This window comes from Vidua macroura, chromosome 1 (genome assembly GCF_024509145.1).
Source record: "Vidua macroura isolate BioBank_ID:100142 chromosome 1, ASM2450914v1, whole genome shotgun sequence".
NCBI classification, from domain to species: Eukaryota; Metazoa; Chordata; class Aves; order Passeriformes; family Viduidae; genus Vidua; species Vidua macroura.
In genome coordinates this window covers 34358298-34376101 of record NC_071571.1, presented here as the reverse complement: position 1 = coordinate 34376101, position 17804 = coordinate 34358298, and the positions used below count along the sequence as shown (strand labels likewise).

The 17804-nt window shown below is 38.5% G+C and overlaps 1 protein-coding gene across 1 annotated transcript in view; it reads right to left on the bottom strand.

Annotated features, from left to right (window-relative positions):
• The window catches only part of CREB5 (cAMP responsive element binding protein 5), a 251080-nt gene that overhangs the window by 184356 nt on the left and 48920 nt on the right, over window positions 1-17804 (bottom strand). The window contains exon 4 of the mRNA XM_053989512.1: window positions 12827-12948. Coding sequence (XP_053845487.1) covers window positions 12827-12948 — 122 coding nt within the window. The remainder of the gene's footprint in view (window positions 1-12826; window positions 12949-17804) is intronic.

Below are 17804 nucleotides of genomic sequence, written 5' to 3'. Positions count from 1 at the left end.
ACAACAATATGAAGGGCAGCTGGATGGAAGCACATTTTTTTCAGGGCATTCCTATTCCTGGGGCCCTCTGGCATTGTTAGAAGTCCTGCAGTCTCGGCTTTTTTCACTGCTCTGTTTTCAGGATAATGCTATTCAACAAGAAGGGGATACAGATTAGCTGGTTTGAAGATGGAATGTGAGGAAATGAATATTGAAAAGTAGGAAGAAAAGAAGAAATCCCAATTTCTTTTAAGTCTGACCACCTTACACAAAAACAAGGGAGGAACGCTTTGTTTTAAAACAATGTATTAAGTGTATCAACTTCAATAGCAAAAGATGCTTTTTTTCCTTACCCAACTGTCAACAGGAAGGCAATTTGAGCACTCCATCACTAACAGCATATTAAGTAGGATTTTGAAAGGAACATTTCCCTCACTGACTCTTTCTCTTTGCCTGCACCTTCCAACAGATGCATTTGCTCTGTGGAATCTACTTTGCACCCCACCCTACCTGTGATCCAGGATGGAGAAAACCACAACAGCACAGGGCAGGCAACCCTATCCCCTTTATCCCTTCACACAGAGGAACATAAGTGAATGCAAAGGCAACTGCATTTTTTTGCAGTGTTTTTTCCTTTTTCTTTGGGTTTTTTTTTTTTTTGTGGGGTGGGATTTGGTTGGGTTGATTTGGTTGTGGGTTGGTTTTGGGTCGTCTGTTTTTATTTGGTTTGGGCCTTTTTAGTTTGGGTTTTTTTTTACATATATACACACTTTCATTGTTTTTTAAAATATTTATCTATAAATCACATAGATTTATGTATCCAGAATACTGAATAGTTGCTGATATTTATTTGGTCAATGATGGCATACATATATTATCATCATAGCACTGCATTTAGTTAGAAAATACAGAAAAAGAAGAAAGAAAGAAAGAAAGAAAGAAAGAAAGAAAGAAAGAAAGAAAGAAAGAAAGAAAGAAAGAAAGAAAGAAAGAAAGAAAGAAAGAAAGAAAGAAAGAAAGAAAGAAAGAAAGAAAGAAAGAAAGAAAGAAAGAAAGAAAGAAAGAAAGAAAGAAAGAAAGAAAGAAAGAAAGAAAGAAAGAAAGAAAGAAAGAAAGAAAGAAAGAAAGAAAGAAAGAAAGAAAGAAAGAAAGAAAGAAAGAAAGAAAGAAAGAAAGAAAGAAAGAAAGAAAGAAAGAAAGAAAGAAAGAAAGAAAGAAAGAAAGAAAGAAAGAAAGAAAGAAAGAAAGAAAGAAAGAAAGAAAGAAAGAGCTATAACAAATGTCTTCTTTTTTTTAAGTAGAGGACCTTTTCTATCTCTCCTAGAAAAATAAGTTTTTAATCATAACATGAAATTATGATCATTATTCCCTTTCATGTTACATAATTATTTATTAGGAAGAAGTAAAAAAATAGTTCTCACAGAAGGGTGTCAGAAAAATTTGGTTTACCCTTAAATTTCTGTTTATCCAAGTACAATTTTCTTCATCTGCAGGAGTCAGCTAACAATAGTTACCTTTTGTTAGTCCATGGGAGGCAGTAGTTAAAACACATTAAAATAGAGGATTGTTTGCAATTTAAAATCTTGGTGTTGGGAAGTCCTGATTCAGCAAACTATCTCTCTTCAGCAAACCCCTGCACACATGCTTGAAGTTAACCATATGTTTAAGAGCTATTGAAGTACATGGACTTTGGCCCCTTTTCAGAAAATCAGTTATATACACATTTAACTGGCTGAGATGGATGAAGCAAAGAAAAGAAATTTGGATATAAGAGGTGCACCTGAAAAAGATTCCAACCACACAATAATCCACAAAATAAGAACTTATGTGCAGAGGTGTAACACGCGTAATAGTTTTCCTGGTTTTCCTGAAGCATATATGTTGGCATTTACATTTGCATGACTTTACTGTACTGGGAAAAAAAATAGCATAAATGGGAAAGAGCCATGGTTACTTTGTCATTACAGGAATAGGCCTTACACAGATGCATACTTCCCAAGGGACATACAAAGAGGTCTCAGACATAAGACAGGAGTATGATGAGAGAAAGAATATCTTAGAAAAGACTATAAAGAAAGAAGAAACACGAGTGTCCAGACTTTCCTTTCCTTTCCACTTTTTCAGGGAAAAGCTATTCTAATACCCAGCATCAACTTAGTACCTTCATGTCTCCTCTTTTCTTGTACAGACACATCCCTTGACATCTCATTTCAATATTAAGCTGAGAAACTAATTCCATTTCCTTGGATTGGGGGTGGAAGGGACAGGATGGGCATGGTGGGGAGAAAAGCAAATTTTACTTTTCACACTCCTCAATCTCTGTTCCCCAAATTCTGCTAAGAAGTACATCACAGGAATATTTTGATATCCCACTTCTTAAAAAACAAGGAGCTGTCTTTTTAATGTCTGAGTGCTGATTTTTCACTGTCTCTCTCACTTGAACAACCTCATGATAGCCTCCCTCAGTTTTCTTCATGTCTTAGTAATATTATTTTCCTTCTTCTTCTGTGTGAATTTTCCTTTCCATTTTCCCCACCAAGTCTGATCTGGGGTAGGAATACATCTTTTATACAAGTAAAAAAGAAAGGTACTTTTCTTCCTTTTATTTCTTGCCTCCTTTAGCAACCCCTACTTTCTCATCCTCCTTCTTCCTCTCTAGGACATCAGGGAGGACTCTTCCAACAAAAAAGAAGGAGATACTGGCAAGGTACTTTATTTTTATTTCTTCCTTGATAGGAGAAGGAAAGGTAGGGCTAGGACAAAAATCAGCTGTCAAAGCTTCTGCCCAGATCTGCAGATTGGGCATCTTTCACCTTTTCTTCTAGGTGTCATGTCTCAGCGTCAGTGACAAAGCCAAAAGCCAGCTTCCTTTCTGTGCCTGCTTTGAATTTCCTTAGGCTAAATTCACAAAGAGGGAGGAAATACCACTATCCCACACACATATCTCAGGTGAGGGAGGAAGGGGAGGAAGAGTATCTCTTAATGTAGGAGGGGAAGCCACGTTGGCCTCATGGACACACACACATACTTTAATCTCTGTTGAGAATGAGCTCAGAGACCTTCTCAACCAGCTACCAACAGAGGACTTTCAAGATTTACTGAAAGCTGCTGTGGCTTTTACAGGCTCCACAGATTAGACTTCAGTCTTGTACCTTAATGGTTTTTGTCACTGTTTCTTTTGCAGTTGTCTTTTATTTAGAAACGGAGTTTCTAACCTTCAGTAAAAAATACTTACAATGAATGAAAAAGGAGAACACCAAGCTTGCATGACAAGGCAACAAATTTCCCTAAACACCACAGTGTAAATATTTACTGAGGCTCAAGGAAAAAAAAATCAGCAAAATCTTCAGAGAACAAATTTCCAAATAAATAAATAGCATAAAGTCAAAAGGGGCACTAGTCATTTTATGGAATTCCAAAGAAAGAAAGAAAGAAAAAACCTTTTCCAGGCTCACAATGATTTTCCTATCCACATTAAGCATATTTTTCTATCAAGATTTCTCTTAATAATAGTATGACAAAAAGGATCATTAGGCAGGAAAAAAGGGTCAGAGCAAGCATAACAAAGATGAAAAGAAAACTGCTGAGAGTTCACCTCTGCTGTTTATTTTGAGGCACACTTAAGATTCAAGTCGGAGAGTTCTAATTGTATTCAAAGATTTAGTTCTCTAAAGAACATAAACAAAACTAGCAAGGGGTATCAGCCAGAATAAAGCTTTCTTCATAATCATAGAGTAAGGTCAGCTTTTGTTTGTTCTTTTATATGATAATCTCCACTCTTTTGTGTTGACACTCAAATGTTTTAAAATGGAGAAAATAAGTATCTGAAAACTAATGGCCTATTTGGGCAGCTCTTTTAGTGTGTTCTTATATTTTCTAGCTTCTTTTGGTTGTGCTTTCCCTGCGAGGAATTTTAAAACTTTTACACCTAATCTAGGTTAGCATGCTCTGGTTAGCAGCTTGTATCCATTGAAAAGCAAGGCAATAATCCATCTAGGTTTAGGGCTTTTTCATAGAATTGATGCAGAGCTGTGTCAATTTTAATGTCATGCTATGGAGAGTGCATGTAGCTCTCTCCACTTTAGAGGATTAAAAGTGACCTCTCTTACCAAAATCAATAAGGGCAGCTTGCTGTGACTAATAGGTTGTAGAAATTCAAAAGAGACGGTTTGTAACACTGAGTTCATTCTCCCCGTGTCTATCCCCACCCAGCCCCAGACTGGCTGGCAGAGCTGCACTTTGACATGTACATTCACATGGCAACCCGATGTCTTTTCCCTTCCCAGGGACCAGACCCAGGCACACACAGTTTACTCACATTTCAGGGAAGAAAAAAAGCTGATATTTATTCGATAATAGTGGGTTTGGCAACTTTTGTAGAGAAGCATGTGAGAGAGAAACCAAAATGAGGAAACAGTTAATATGTATAACTTTAACCTCCCTAGTATGATTTTTAAAAGGCCCTGTTTTAGTGGGACATTAATGGGACATTAACAACTACCCAGATACTTCACATCACATCATGACCACAGTAGGTTTTTTTCTGGTCTCTGAACAAGGCCTTTCTCCCTTCAGATCTTTGCCTAATTGTAATAGGTTAAAAATTTAAATTCCATTAAAGTCAATGGAACCGCCCCAGAGATGTATGAGGCTATACATCCCGCTCTGGCGTTCATTAACTGCCATCACATGTGACCAGTTGTTCTGGCTTATTTCTCCTCTCCACTATTCCTTTCTTTACTCTGAAGTACATCAGATTTAAAAGCCAAATTTGTGCACTACTGGAAATGGGACATGCTACAGCATGCACACCACTGCACACAAACTACTTTACAAATGAGTCTTCAGTTTTTCAGTTTCAGATTTTGTAAACCTAAAGAACACTAGCAACTCAGCTATGGATCTCCCACTTCATGGTGAAGATATCCTTACTCTACTGGATGTCTCCGACTTCCAATTTATCCTGCTTGATGTACAAATTTAAAATCCTTATCCACAGTTCATAGCTTGTGGACATTTTCTCCACCTAACAATCACCATCATTGTCTTTATGCCAAAAAAACAAGACTTGCCTTGGGGGAGCAAGGGAGAAAAGAGGCTGAAGTTGTGGGAGGAACCCAACTGTAAAGGTTTAGGAGTCCCTAAGGAGGTTTATAAATAGTTGACTGCCATGTGCAACATGTGAAAGAAACCCAGTCAGCAAAAGAGCTGTTGCTGTTTTGAAATCTTCTAACTACATCTATTTAGGCAGTAGACAGTGTTATAAATAAACAATAAATCAAGAAATTATTAGCATTTGAATTTTTGGCAAGATAATAAAATGTGTAGGGGTATAATCAGAAAATAATAGGAAAGATCTGCAAGCAAACCCACCAATTAATGATAAATAGGACTTGGCTCTGGATAACTTCACCAATGTGGATCTCATTAGATGGCTGTGGAATCTGTTCCTGCAGCAGCCCTCTCTGAGTGAGGGAAAGGTGAGGTAACCGAAATGTCAGCACACCCAACCCTCACAGTTCTTGGGCTCCAGGATTGTAACCACCTGGGCCAAAATGACAACCTTATGCTGCCGTGAAGGCCATGCCATGGTGTCCCAGTGTTTAACCAATAGGTTTCCTTGCCTCAGCTTTCAGACAATTGCTCTGCAATCCCCTCTCAGCAAAGGAGACCAAAAACCCTCAGCTTCGATCTCTAGAGAGAAAGAATCCTTCTTTCTTCTGTTCACCTCGCTTTATTAACAGTACCTCTTATAGAGAGAAATGCCCCCAAGCAAGAAATATCACTTAAACAGATAAATAATTTGCACACCAGGCAGGGGGAAGGGAGAGGAGAAAGAGACCCTGCCTTATTAGACTCGAAACAGATACACCATGTTAATACGAAGGATCAGCATATGGTTCTAATAGGCTTTCTAAAATGATTTATCAGCTGTGATTAAGCCCTTGACCAGCATGTCTATCTTCATAAATAAAGGAAAAGTGCACCTTGCTCTGAAGTGTATCAGCAGTATCTTATTACCCACCCAACCATAGAGACTGCAGCCCACTCTGGGGAGAAAAGAGCTCGTGTTTAATAGCAGAGCTTATGCTCTAAAGAGACTGCCAAGATTTAGGGGCTTTACCTAGCAGATAGACTTATAAAAATGCCACTACAGGAAAGGTTTATCCCTTTTTCATGTGCCATCCAGTCTATGCTGCTGAAATCTGAACTGGTAACAAGGAAGCTGTGCCATTAAAAACATTCCAAGGAAGACCAAGGCAAAAGGTACAACTTTGCTGTGTTGCTGTGAAAAAAAATGCTAGAATGAAATCAGATAGGCCTCCCTTTGTTGTGGGTAGCCAAAATACAGAAAACATAACAAACCTCCAAACATTACAAGAGGGTGACTCAGCTTCTTTGGGACAGAGACAATAATAAGAAGGAAGAAAGTGGATTGTCCTGACTGAGCTCTGAAGGATGATTCATCAGCTGGAATTCAGAAGAACATGGAAGGACGATGATTAGGAAGGTTTAGCTGAATCAAAAACTTATGCCCTCAAGAATTGCCCTTCTGCATGACACAGGAACTTATTGCTGGAAAAACTTTCAGGTCTTCTCTTTGACTATGAGGATCTAAACCTATAAATCCACTCAAAAGTCCATTCAAGATAAGAGAGTCCTGCCTGCCAGCAGAAGATAAGATGCTGTACCATCAGCAACAAGCCTAAATTAAAGCCTATTCTTGTGAATATTTCTGCAAGGTCATGAACAGTTTTGTCCTGACAGCTTTCCTGTGCCATCATGCAGAAAGTGTCCCTTTTGTAACACAGCCCAGTGTGGCAACAAAGTGCCTGCAGATAGATATGTGCTCAAAACAGGACTCATAAAGCCAGGGACTGAAGCACCAACTGTGGAGCTGCCATCATACAAAATACAACAAACCACCACATGTCTACCATGAAATCTATGAAGGTTAAAAAGTTAAAATCCAGCAAGCCTACCCATCTGGAGAGAGGAGGAGAGCATTCTTCCTGTCTTTAGCAACACTGAACAACAGCTGATAAATCTTTAACACACATGGTCTGCGGGATGCCCTATGCTGAGACCAAGGAGATATGGAATCAATCCGAGGCTTTGCCACAGGCTTCCTGTGCAATTTTCAGCGTGTCACTTGAGCCCAGATCCTTTATGGTAGCTCTCTGATTTACTCCTGCTTTGTTTCAGTCAGAGCAATGCACCAAAATATCTTTGAGGGAGTCTATGAATCGTTTGGGGCCATGCTGCTAAAGAGATTGAGGAACCAAATGAGACAGAAAGCTGCTCTCTTGGCAGAATGGTGGAGAGGACCCAGATACCCTGCAATTCTCACTCCACATATGTGATTCCTGTGAGAGCTTGGTTTCACACTACAACAGAGCTCTGGAAAGCAATGTCCTCTGCATTCTGTTTTTTCCCTTAGAAAATAAGAGACAGAGTCTTTACCTTCTTCATAGGAATACTGAAAAAGTTAATTTAATTAAGAAAAAAAGGGGTGTTGCAAGCCAAAAAATGAACCCAAAAAGCAGATCAATAACCTGATGCGATTAATGCATATGAAAACCCAGAATAACCCTCAGAAAAACTCAGATACAGAGTTACAGTGTATCTTTCCAGTACTTCAGTGCATCACCCAGAAAAAATGCTATGTGAGGATGCTTATATCTTCACAGATACGGATATTATATTTAGAGTATAGGAACTATTATACTGAAACCTTGGAATGTGGGGTAATATTTTGGACTTAGAAATTTAGAGTTTTGAGCTATCACCTTGACAACAGCTTAACTGATTGATAAAGTAACAGCTTGAAGTTATTACAATTTATACAACAATGGTACTCTGGCCCTTAAGCACTGTATTAACATAAACAATTTCTAGTCTCACTAATTTCTAGTCTTACTTTGTGTCTACTATGACATACTGAGTATATACGATACTTAATCTCAGTGGGAAAATAAGAAATCAGAGGGCCCTTTGATTTAAAAAATATGGATGGTTTTACATCATGTTTAGACAATGGAGGGAGACTGTATATATGTGCATTTATGATAAAATAATTTTTTTAAAAATCAAAATAGTAAGCATTTAGACATAGGTCTTTCCTTCCATTGTACAGACTGTCAGACAAGGAGTCAAGAGTGCTCCAGGAACAGGCTTATGAGTTTGTTGGCTTGTATTATTTCACAAGTGAAATTCAGCCCTTTCAGAGCACTTGCCTCTGAAATGTCTACCAGCACACTGCTCTTCTCCAGGACTCTACTGAGGTTTCAGAGTACTTACAAGGGAAAACTGGGGCTAATTTGTCACCCATCACCCAAACCAACCACCAAAATGAACACTTAATCCTTGTTCTTCCACCAAGGGAGTGGATTGCCAGCATTACCCCATAGCCTATTAGTATCACAATATAGGCCTCTAAAACCCAAACACTTACACAATGTGCTTTATCAACATATAAATATTTTTTCTTCTCATATAAGGGTACATATGACCCCATACATATCACCCTTTCCTGGCTAAGGTTGATTTACTGCACTGCTAGTTTCAGCTGCTAAAATGTCAATTATTAAATACAGGCAAAATCTGTTATGATTTTTCTGTATTACTTTTCAGGAGAGGGGAAAAACTATGGGCTAGATACACATTGCATGAAATTTAAGCAAGATGTGGAAATTAAGTGGTTTTTTTTTTTTCTCCAAACTATACTTCTTTAGAGACAGATTCTATAATTTCCAGCTTGCTTTGAATTATATCATCTTCCCTACACTCATAGGCTACAGTACCAAACTATGACATTCAACAAATATTTGCAAGAAATTTCTTCTGGAGGTCAGAGAGTCATTGAGTTCAGCATGAAATAGTGACATGCTGTAAGCTAGACAAAGCATTTTCTCTACTTTCTTATGCTGATACACAGAAATATATACAAGGTAGAAGGAGATCCTAGAAGGTACAAACCAAATATATGTCCTTCAAACACACATCAGACTTTAGTATCATCCCTTGTTTAACACAACTAAACTGGATACTCAGGCTTTTTATTCCTTATGCAGATTGAAATTATTTAACCCTTAAAGGCTTTGTATTTGGTTTTGTTCTTCTTCTTTACTGGACTACTTCAATTTGCTGACGCTTTTCTAGCAATGAGGTGCCTGCCTTAGGATAGCATACTTAGAGCAGGAACATTAGGCCATGTAGAGGACTAAAGAGCTTCCTGAACTGACACTGAACAATACACATTACAACCAAGCTGAAATTGAGGATAGCCATTTCCCTGCCTTATTTGCATAATTTATACATTATCTGAACCAGCACTGAACACTGGTGAGAAGATTTCAAAGTTTTAGGATAAGTCTTAGGAAGTGATGCACCCAAACTCTAGCACGGGCAGAATATGATTTTAAACATGCCCTTATGTCAAAAATATTCAGCTCATTATTTGTAAATGCTATTTGATGCAATACTCTACTTGCTACAATCAGTTTATTTCCACTTTTTCTCATTTCACACAGGGACATCAGGCTAGATGCATTTTAATGAAGTGGGTTCACTAAGTTATTCAGAAACAGACCCTGACTCTTCCCATTTCTGACATTATCCTCTAAGCCCCAACTCAATGTTCAAAACAAGATGTGACAACAGGGCCTATCCAGTAGCAGCAAAGGTCATGTGTTTGCAATTACAACCCACTGCAAATGCTTTGGATACCTAATGTTCCAGGCAGGGTAAGCCTAAAACCTGCAGCCAGTGGGCTAAAATGGCCATGTGATCTGCCAGCACTACCTGCCTTGTTGAGTTAGGTTGCAAGTTCTGTCTGGGTCTGAGCTGTCAATTGCTGTCTGCCTCAAGTTCCCAAGAACTTTAACATTTACAATTTTCCAAGTATAAATATAGTATAGGTATGCTTTTGCCTGTGCTAATTTTGATGGTGAGTTTGGGAGGTAAGACGCTTGCGTCGGGAAGAGTGCCGTCAAGAGGATGGAAAAAGCCTCTTTCTCACATGCTTATCCATATGCTTATTGCTGATCTGTGGCATCCCTTGCATTTAGGGAGCAGGTCTTTCTCAAGGAGAGACTTCCAGCTAATATAGGATGGTATAAACAGCAGACAAGCCAAAACCAACAGAAAAAACTCACTTCCATTTATAGCTTTATTTTTCTCAGTTCAGGTTCTGGAGGTCATCATCATCATTATTGTTCCTTGAGTCCCCTCAGTCCCCAAGCAAAGGCTAATCCACATACATTGTCAGAGGTGGTCCTTGACAGATGATCTTAGAACCATAAGGCATACCAAGTATGGGAGGCATAAAGAGACACTTCTTCCATTTTAACACATGAGCAACTGTGGCAGAAGGATGTCAAGTGATTTGTTTCTGGATAAGAAGCTGGGATATTAATGTAAGTGCTTTCCATTCAATAATACCTTTAAAAATGGTACACATGGTGTTCCTAAACCAATGCACTCAGAGCTTCACTAATTTGGAAAGTCACCAGTCTGCATAACCAGCTTCATCACAACAAATTCTCATAGATTATCCATAGGTACCCACCCAGAAAACTTAAAAAAAATAAAAAAATAAGAAAGAAAGAAAAAAATGCAGCTACTTGAGCTTTATCCTCTGACTCTTCAAAGTATGACTCTCAAGGAGCAAAAAAAGCCAATGAAATGAAAGTGTTTTTATGTTACAAGATTTCTGTGTCAAGCTGTGTGCTAAGCTGCAGTGATATACTAAAATAAACAAAACAGTTTCTTTCAGAGTCCAGAGAAATTAATATGACCAAAAATATTTTTGGAAGACTTTTCTGTGCAGTGAGTAAGATTTCCATGCAGTTAACCTTAGTCTCCATGTGTTGGTAGGTCCATTAGGCCAACACTACATCACACTCATATTCCAGGGATAGGCTGTTAGAAGCATTTCCTTAGGGACAGCTGCAGCCCAAGGAGTCTCCTTCTGTCTTGGCCTTTGTCTCTTGCATTTGTGCAAAGCCCTACTGGGGCCTGCTTCAGATTCCTATCTGACAGTCAGTCAGTAATGTAAGAATGAACATACAGCAGACTAATTGGAAACACAAAGCAAATGTTAGGTTAGCCAGCTAGTGGGACTTATGCCCCATTTTTTTCCTTTCCTTTTTTTCCTTTTTTCACCTCGGGTTTTTGGGTTGTTTTTTTTTTGTTTGTTTTGTTTTGTTTTTTGGTTGGTTGGTGTTTTTTTTTTTTGTTTTGGTTTTTTTTGTTTGGTTTGGTTTGGTTTGGTTTGGTTTGGTTTGGTTTGGTTTGGTTTGTTGTTTTTGTTTTGTTTTTGTTTTGCTTTTTTTTAATTTCCCACCCCCATGATCATTTATTTGCTCCCTGGAGATCACCAATAGCAGCTGCAGGGGTTGGTAGGAGGGCAGAATAAGACTTTCAGAGACTGCTAAACAGCTGGAATTATCAGGTAACTTGATGCCCTTGTCTAGGTTTTAATCAGATTTTGCAACTATCCGTTGCAAACTGAAATCTCTCTGCAACATCAAGCACTGCAGTCTGGGACTAAATGCACTCAGATCTACCTCAGTAGATTTCTCCTGTTCTCCTACTCCTGTAAAATAAACATCAGGCACAGAGAACAACTTAGAAATCCTATAATGGACAAAGAAGTAGGAGTGTACAGAAATGTTCTCCCTTATTCTAAGACTCCCCTCAGCAGAACCTAAACCACAAATTTTTTAACAAGTCTAAAATTAGACACATTTATCTCAATACTTGGCTGTTTCCTAACATTTGTCCAATACACAAATCTGTGAGGGTCAGTCTGTGCTATTTTCCCAATACTTGACCAAAATTTGAACTCTCTCACATTTGGACACTCTTATTCCTTGCTCAGCATACCATGACACAGCCTCTCCTCCTCTATCTGTCCCAGTCTTGTTCCTTATGAACCACAAATAAACCATACCTAGACTCACTTCCTTGTAAGCCAAAACCAAGCTGCTCCTGGACTCCCTTCTCTTTCTACAAGCCTCCTCTCCTGTTCTGCACCTCAGCAGGCAGCTTTACCTCTTTTCTTGCTGGCCTCTCTAGTGCATTAAGCTCTTTTACCATTCTTTGAAAATTTTTACAACACTTTAGGATCCCTGAAAACACTCTTAACTATCTTTGGTACAGGAGTACACTTATATACAAGGTGGCCTATATAATTCAACCTAAAGTTCAGAATACTGACAGAATAACTTTAGAATAAACTGAAAGAATACTAATTGAAGATGGGCTATCTTATCTACTCGGTGTTTCAAGCCAAAGTTTCCCAGCTCAACTTGAATGCTTTATGAGAAATACAGAAACACAATAAAGCTGGTATTGATGATTAATAAATCCAAGGGCCCATTGCATTATGGAGGAATTAAAAACAAAAAGAAAAGGAAAAAAAATTTGTTCTTAAGTAAATGCCCATTCGTAAGCCAAATTTCCCTGTAATGTATTTGAGCCAGTTTGCAATCCTCACTTCAAAGATGATATAATTTTCCCAAGCCTCTCCCTCAAGAGGTGTGTGGTTTGTGTTATAGTTTACTTAAAAGCAGAGACTTGGAATCAAACCCTGGCAAACACAGTTACCATTTTTTTATTATTTAATACTGGGGTTTTTTTGTTGGTTTGGGGTTTTTATTTCTGTCAACTGCTTCAATAGTTTTAAAAAGTATGTCACAATTTATAGTGCCACCTAGTTTCTAATTAAAAGGTTACTACTAGGTAGTACAGCTCAATCTGCTTTTGCACAGATGAAAGGATGCTTCCTTTACCATTTCAAGGAATCAAAAGGGGAGGAAGGGCTTAGTGTGCTCACACTCACCCTTTTGTTGTTCTCTTCTTCTTGTGCCTTCCTGAACTCGTGCTCTAGGGAGCAGTCGATGTCGTTGAAGAGGCCGACTTCCTCACAGTTCTTCAGAAAGCGCGTTGGTGTGGGAGTCTGATCTGAGAACAGGACAAGAAATGATCATTGGTGCTCAATATTAAAAGAAGAGGGAGACAATTAAATAGTCTGCCAGGAAAAGAGAGGTTCTAACCAAACTTCTCTTTGCCTTCCCACCCCTACCTGCCACACCATCATTAAAGAAATCCACACAGCGCTGAATTTTGACGCTAAATGCTGCGGGCAGCCAGTGCTCGCCATCAACATCTGAAACCAGGCAGCAGTCATCAATTGGGCAGAAAGACAATAGTGTGGGTTTTCCCAGGGCACATAACACAAGTGTGTTTCCTCAGTGTGTGCAAATGGTCATTAGAACTGTCTATAAACCTCCAAAAATAGGCTCATGCAGAACAACACACAGTGCATCTCTTAATGCACATTTAGACCACAGCACACGTGTTAACTGCTGTCGATACATGCTAGTTAATGCCTTCAAGTGCTCAAAAACCCCCTCAAACATACACATACTTAGCAAAAAAGGTAGCCATGGCAAGAAGTTTTGCTTCCAACACAATCTTTGAAGGAAGAGTTAAACATTTAGAAAAGCTATGAAAAATGAAATTTTGGCCATGAAGAAGCATCATTTTGTGTTTTATACCTGAAAGTGTTAATAACACATGCAAAACTATTAAATTTGGAGTCAAAAAAATTTCAATGCCTTAATCTATAGGATTTTTCTGCCTTCTCATAATTAATACAAGAAGGGCAGTATTCTCTTTAATGCCACAGGCTGGAGGAAAATTACAAGGTTTTCTGACACTTTTTCAAAAACCTGCAAGACAGACAAGCAAAATTGCCATGCAGACTGTAGTTTCAGTGATTTCAGTTTCTTTCTTCAGGAAAGAAAAATTAAGCTCAAATTTGGGAAGCAAAGACACCCTAAAGCAAAGGTCTGAGGCAATTCTATTCATTCTGAGTCTAGTTCTTAATTATTCCACCTTGGCTCCTTCTTCCCAAGGTTCTGTCACAGCTCGAGATGCTTTGTACCTGATTTTACAGAAAGATTGGACTCATTTTGTTAAAAAATAATCTTCAGCATAGTCCTTGACTACTACCTATTGTTTGTATTTCATTCTTTAAAGAATGAAAACTCCATCATATTGAACCCTGTTGCCCGTATTAGGTCAATTCTGACCTTAGAAAAAGCTTTCCACTTCAACAAAGGAAAAATTGCTTTCTTGCACCTAGCTAAGCTGGGTCAAGTTCTAATATTACCCCCTTACAGCAAACAGTTACCTAACACCATGAATTTTACATGATCAGGATGGAAATGCACATCAGCCCCTAATTAAGCAGTACAAAAGCAAGGTACACAAAAGAAAATGCAGTTTTCACTTAGAAACTAAGGAAGAGGATCAGCCTCCCCCATTATAAAGCCAGGAGAAACCAATTTCCACCTGTATCAAATATGGTACTCCAGGTTTGACTTTCTCAGGTAATCCAAGGGCAAAGGCACTCATTTGCATTTATATTTCTGATGGAACATCAGAATGCAAGTCCTTAATGTTAAAATTATTTTTTCATTCCTTTTGGCTTGAGCATCCTATTTATGAGCTTAAAGGAAACAAACTACAAGTATTTGGGAATGTGCACTTATTTATCTATTAGCTTTCACAGCTAACTACTGTATTACCAGAGTGAGAAAGAAAACTTTCTAAGAATCCTGCAAGAACTCAGCATAAGGAGATGAGTCAGCAAGGTGCTGGCATCGATGGGAGCTGAGGACACTCAGCACTCACAGGTCCATATCCTCAGTAAGAAGCACCAAACAAATCTCTAAAGTAACCTCAGTAAACTCAGTAGATTTACACCAGGGTTGTTTTTGTCCCTTGCACTGGAGCTCGTACTGGAAATGAATGGCACTAAAGTGCAGGAGAAATATATTTAATTTCCAAAAAGGATTAAATGCTACTTTAGTGAACAACACCATTGCTTTGTAGAAAATCAAAGACAATTGCTGCTAAGCCTTCCTGGACCCATAGGGCACATTAGTATTGGAATGTGAGGAAAACAGAGGAAATGTTTTATTGTTAGAAGTGATATATCCATATCAAATAAGCAAGGTATCAATTTCATGGCCAAAATGAGAAACTACGGTTTCATAAAGAAGTAGATGCCACTACTTTCACTAGAATGAAAAATTCTGTGTTTCTTCAGAGTTGCTTGGGCCCAGTACCAACCAAAAGGAATAAAAAGTTATCCATTGAAGTAAATCCATTTTAACAGTGAAAAAAGCAAGCCAGAGCAAGAATGTGACTTCAAATTCACAAGGGGCTCAATGGCTTCCTTTCTCTGCTCATGTTGAAGATCTATCTTCTGCACTACAAGATAACCAATGGTGATGCCTACAGTTGAACTTTCCAGTTAACTATTTTAATATCTCAAAAAATCAAAACTGATAATGACACTGTTTACACCACCTATATATCGATATGGTGATCTTATTTTATTACCTCAGTCTCCCCATACTGCTACTGTAGTTCCTATGTTCCAGAAATCAGACTGGCAGGAATTCACATCAAGATTTTTGTTAAAACAGACAGCCCCTCGTTTCTCCCAAGTGAGGAAGGAGCACCATCAACCAACCAGCCTAAGCTTCATCCACAGACTGCCTGGAAGTCAGCTCAGCCATATGTAAAACAAGACCTGCCTTCCTAGTTCTAATACTTCAGCCTTCAACATTCACAGAAACCAGAAGGCCACAAAACCTCTGTCTGTGTGAGAGCAGAACTGATAGAGATCCAGACTTTAAAATGTTGAGACTTTGTGTAGTAAAGTAGTTACACCGCACATACACTGAACTCATTGGTGCCAGGATTTCAAGGCTACCAAGTCTAATGAGCTTGATTTGCTCCTGAGCAACCAACTATTTTGCCTCTGCTAAACACCAGTTCTTCTTTAGGATGTGGGCAAAATAGTAGAAGAAATCGCTCTCAACACCACAGAAATTCTTTTACCTAGATTAGGCAAGCCTTTGTGTTTTAACTGGGAGGAGTATCACAAAGGAGACCCTAGCATAAGCTACAAGATCAGGTCTCCCAGAATTAATAAAATATTCCTAATTCTCAGCACTTAAAAATGCATTAATAGTTCCAACAGCTTGTGCCTGACCTCATTGTTCCCTGTTGGTACAAACAAAGCTTTTGTTGCTATCACCAGCGCCCACAACTATTACAGACTCACTGAGAACAGGGCTCTGATTTGTTGCACTTCAGCAACTGGATGAGCCAGACCCATCTGGACCAGAACTCAGACAGAGCCAGCACCACTCTCAGCATTCCAGCTGAGGACAGACGTTATTATATAGGAAGCTGTTCTGCAGGCCCACTGCTACTCACATAGCCCAGGACTCTAATATTAGTCACAAACTGTATTTTGTATTGGCAGCTTGGGATACAGGATTATCTAGGTTAACCCAAGATACTGATCAGTTATCTCAACCCAGACCCATTGTTCCACATGTAAAAATCTTTCCATTCTCAATTAGTTCCACCCTCTAGAACTAGTTTACTGTCCTTTGAGGCATCTGCCTCTAGCCATCTGTCCCTTCAAAGGTAAACTTGTCATCTGATAATTACTTAGGAATTTTTTCCTATCTCAACTTCATCACCAGCTTAAACACAGACTATGTCAAGCTTCAGACTAGGCAATGAAAATATTGTTCAGCCTATTATTCAGGAGAATAATCAGTGATGACACAGTCATGACCAGAAAGGCTGCAAGAAACTAAGTTTAAATAAGCCTCAAAAAAATAAATGGACAATATATAAACCCAGAGCAAGCTCAAATGATCTCACCTGTGCAGATCCTAAGTTAACCTACTATATCTTACAGGAAGGGATTTCAGATGCACTCAGAAAACATATTCAGACCAGAATTTCACATACTGTGTATATTTTGGTTGCTGACTTTTGAAAACCTGTCCTCAATATCTGAAGTGATACCTGATTTTTCAGACTCATAAAAAAATATATGTGGTAAGACAATGGGGAACTTGAAGTCTTCAATAAAGTCAAAAGGTTCCATTATGTACTCACAATATTTGGCAATGCATGGAAATGCAATGTTGTTGTTTGTTTGGGGGTGTGGGGATTGAAATAATACTCTCAGAAAGGACACTCAGTCTCAATACATTGTTTTCAAAACAACAGCTCAGGAAATAAAATATTAGCTTGCTATACAGAAACTTACTTGATTCATCCAGAATGTGTTTTTTAAAATTACTTTGAATTCCTGAGTTTCATCCCTCAAAACACAAAAGGAAACTTTAAAGCATGCTACCAGTTTAAAAAAGCCCTGGAGAACCAAAGGACGTTTATTTGAAACAAGCTTTCATTTTGAGAAAAAAAAAATTAAATTCTGATTTGTTAAAAGATACCTAACAGCACAGCTCTAAAGTGTGTAACTTGATTCTTCATTTTTCTTTCAAAAAAAAAAATGTTTAGTCTGATGTGCAATAATAATAGACATTTGGCTTGTTCAGCTGTGGGCTCTGTTGAAGTTATACACTTACCCTTGTTGTACTTTCATACAATGATAACAAAGTCAGAGTAATGGCGCTAGCACAGAAATTTGAAGGGCTACCCATCAAGCAGCTACAGAAGAATGTCCTGAGAAGTTCAGAGAGGCGTCTTCATTGATTTCACAGATTTCCACCCAAGAGCACTGAGGAGCTCAACATCATAATACAACAACAACCAGGTGGAGAAAGAGGAGAAGAAGAAGAAGTGCACTCAAACATAGGTGGTGAAACTGCTCCCGCCGAGATGAGGGCTACCAAGAACTTTACTGCCTAAATATGTACCCTTTAAAGAACTGGTTGGACTTTCCTGGAGTGGTACACATACTGGGTACAACT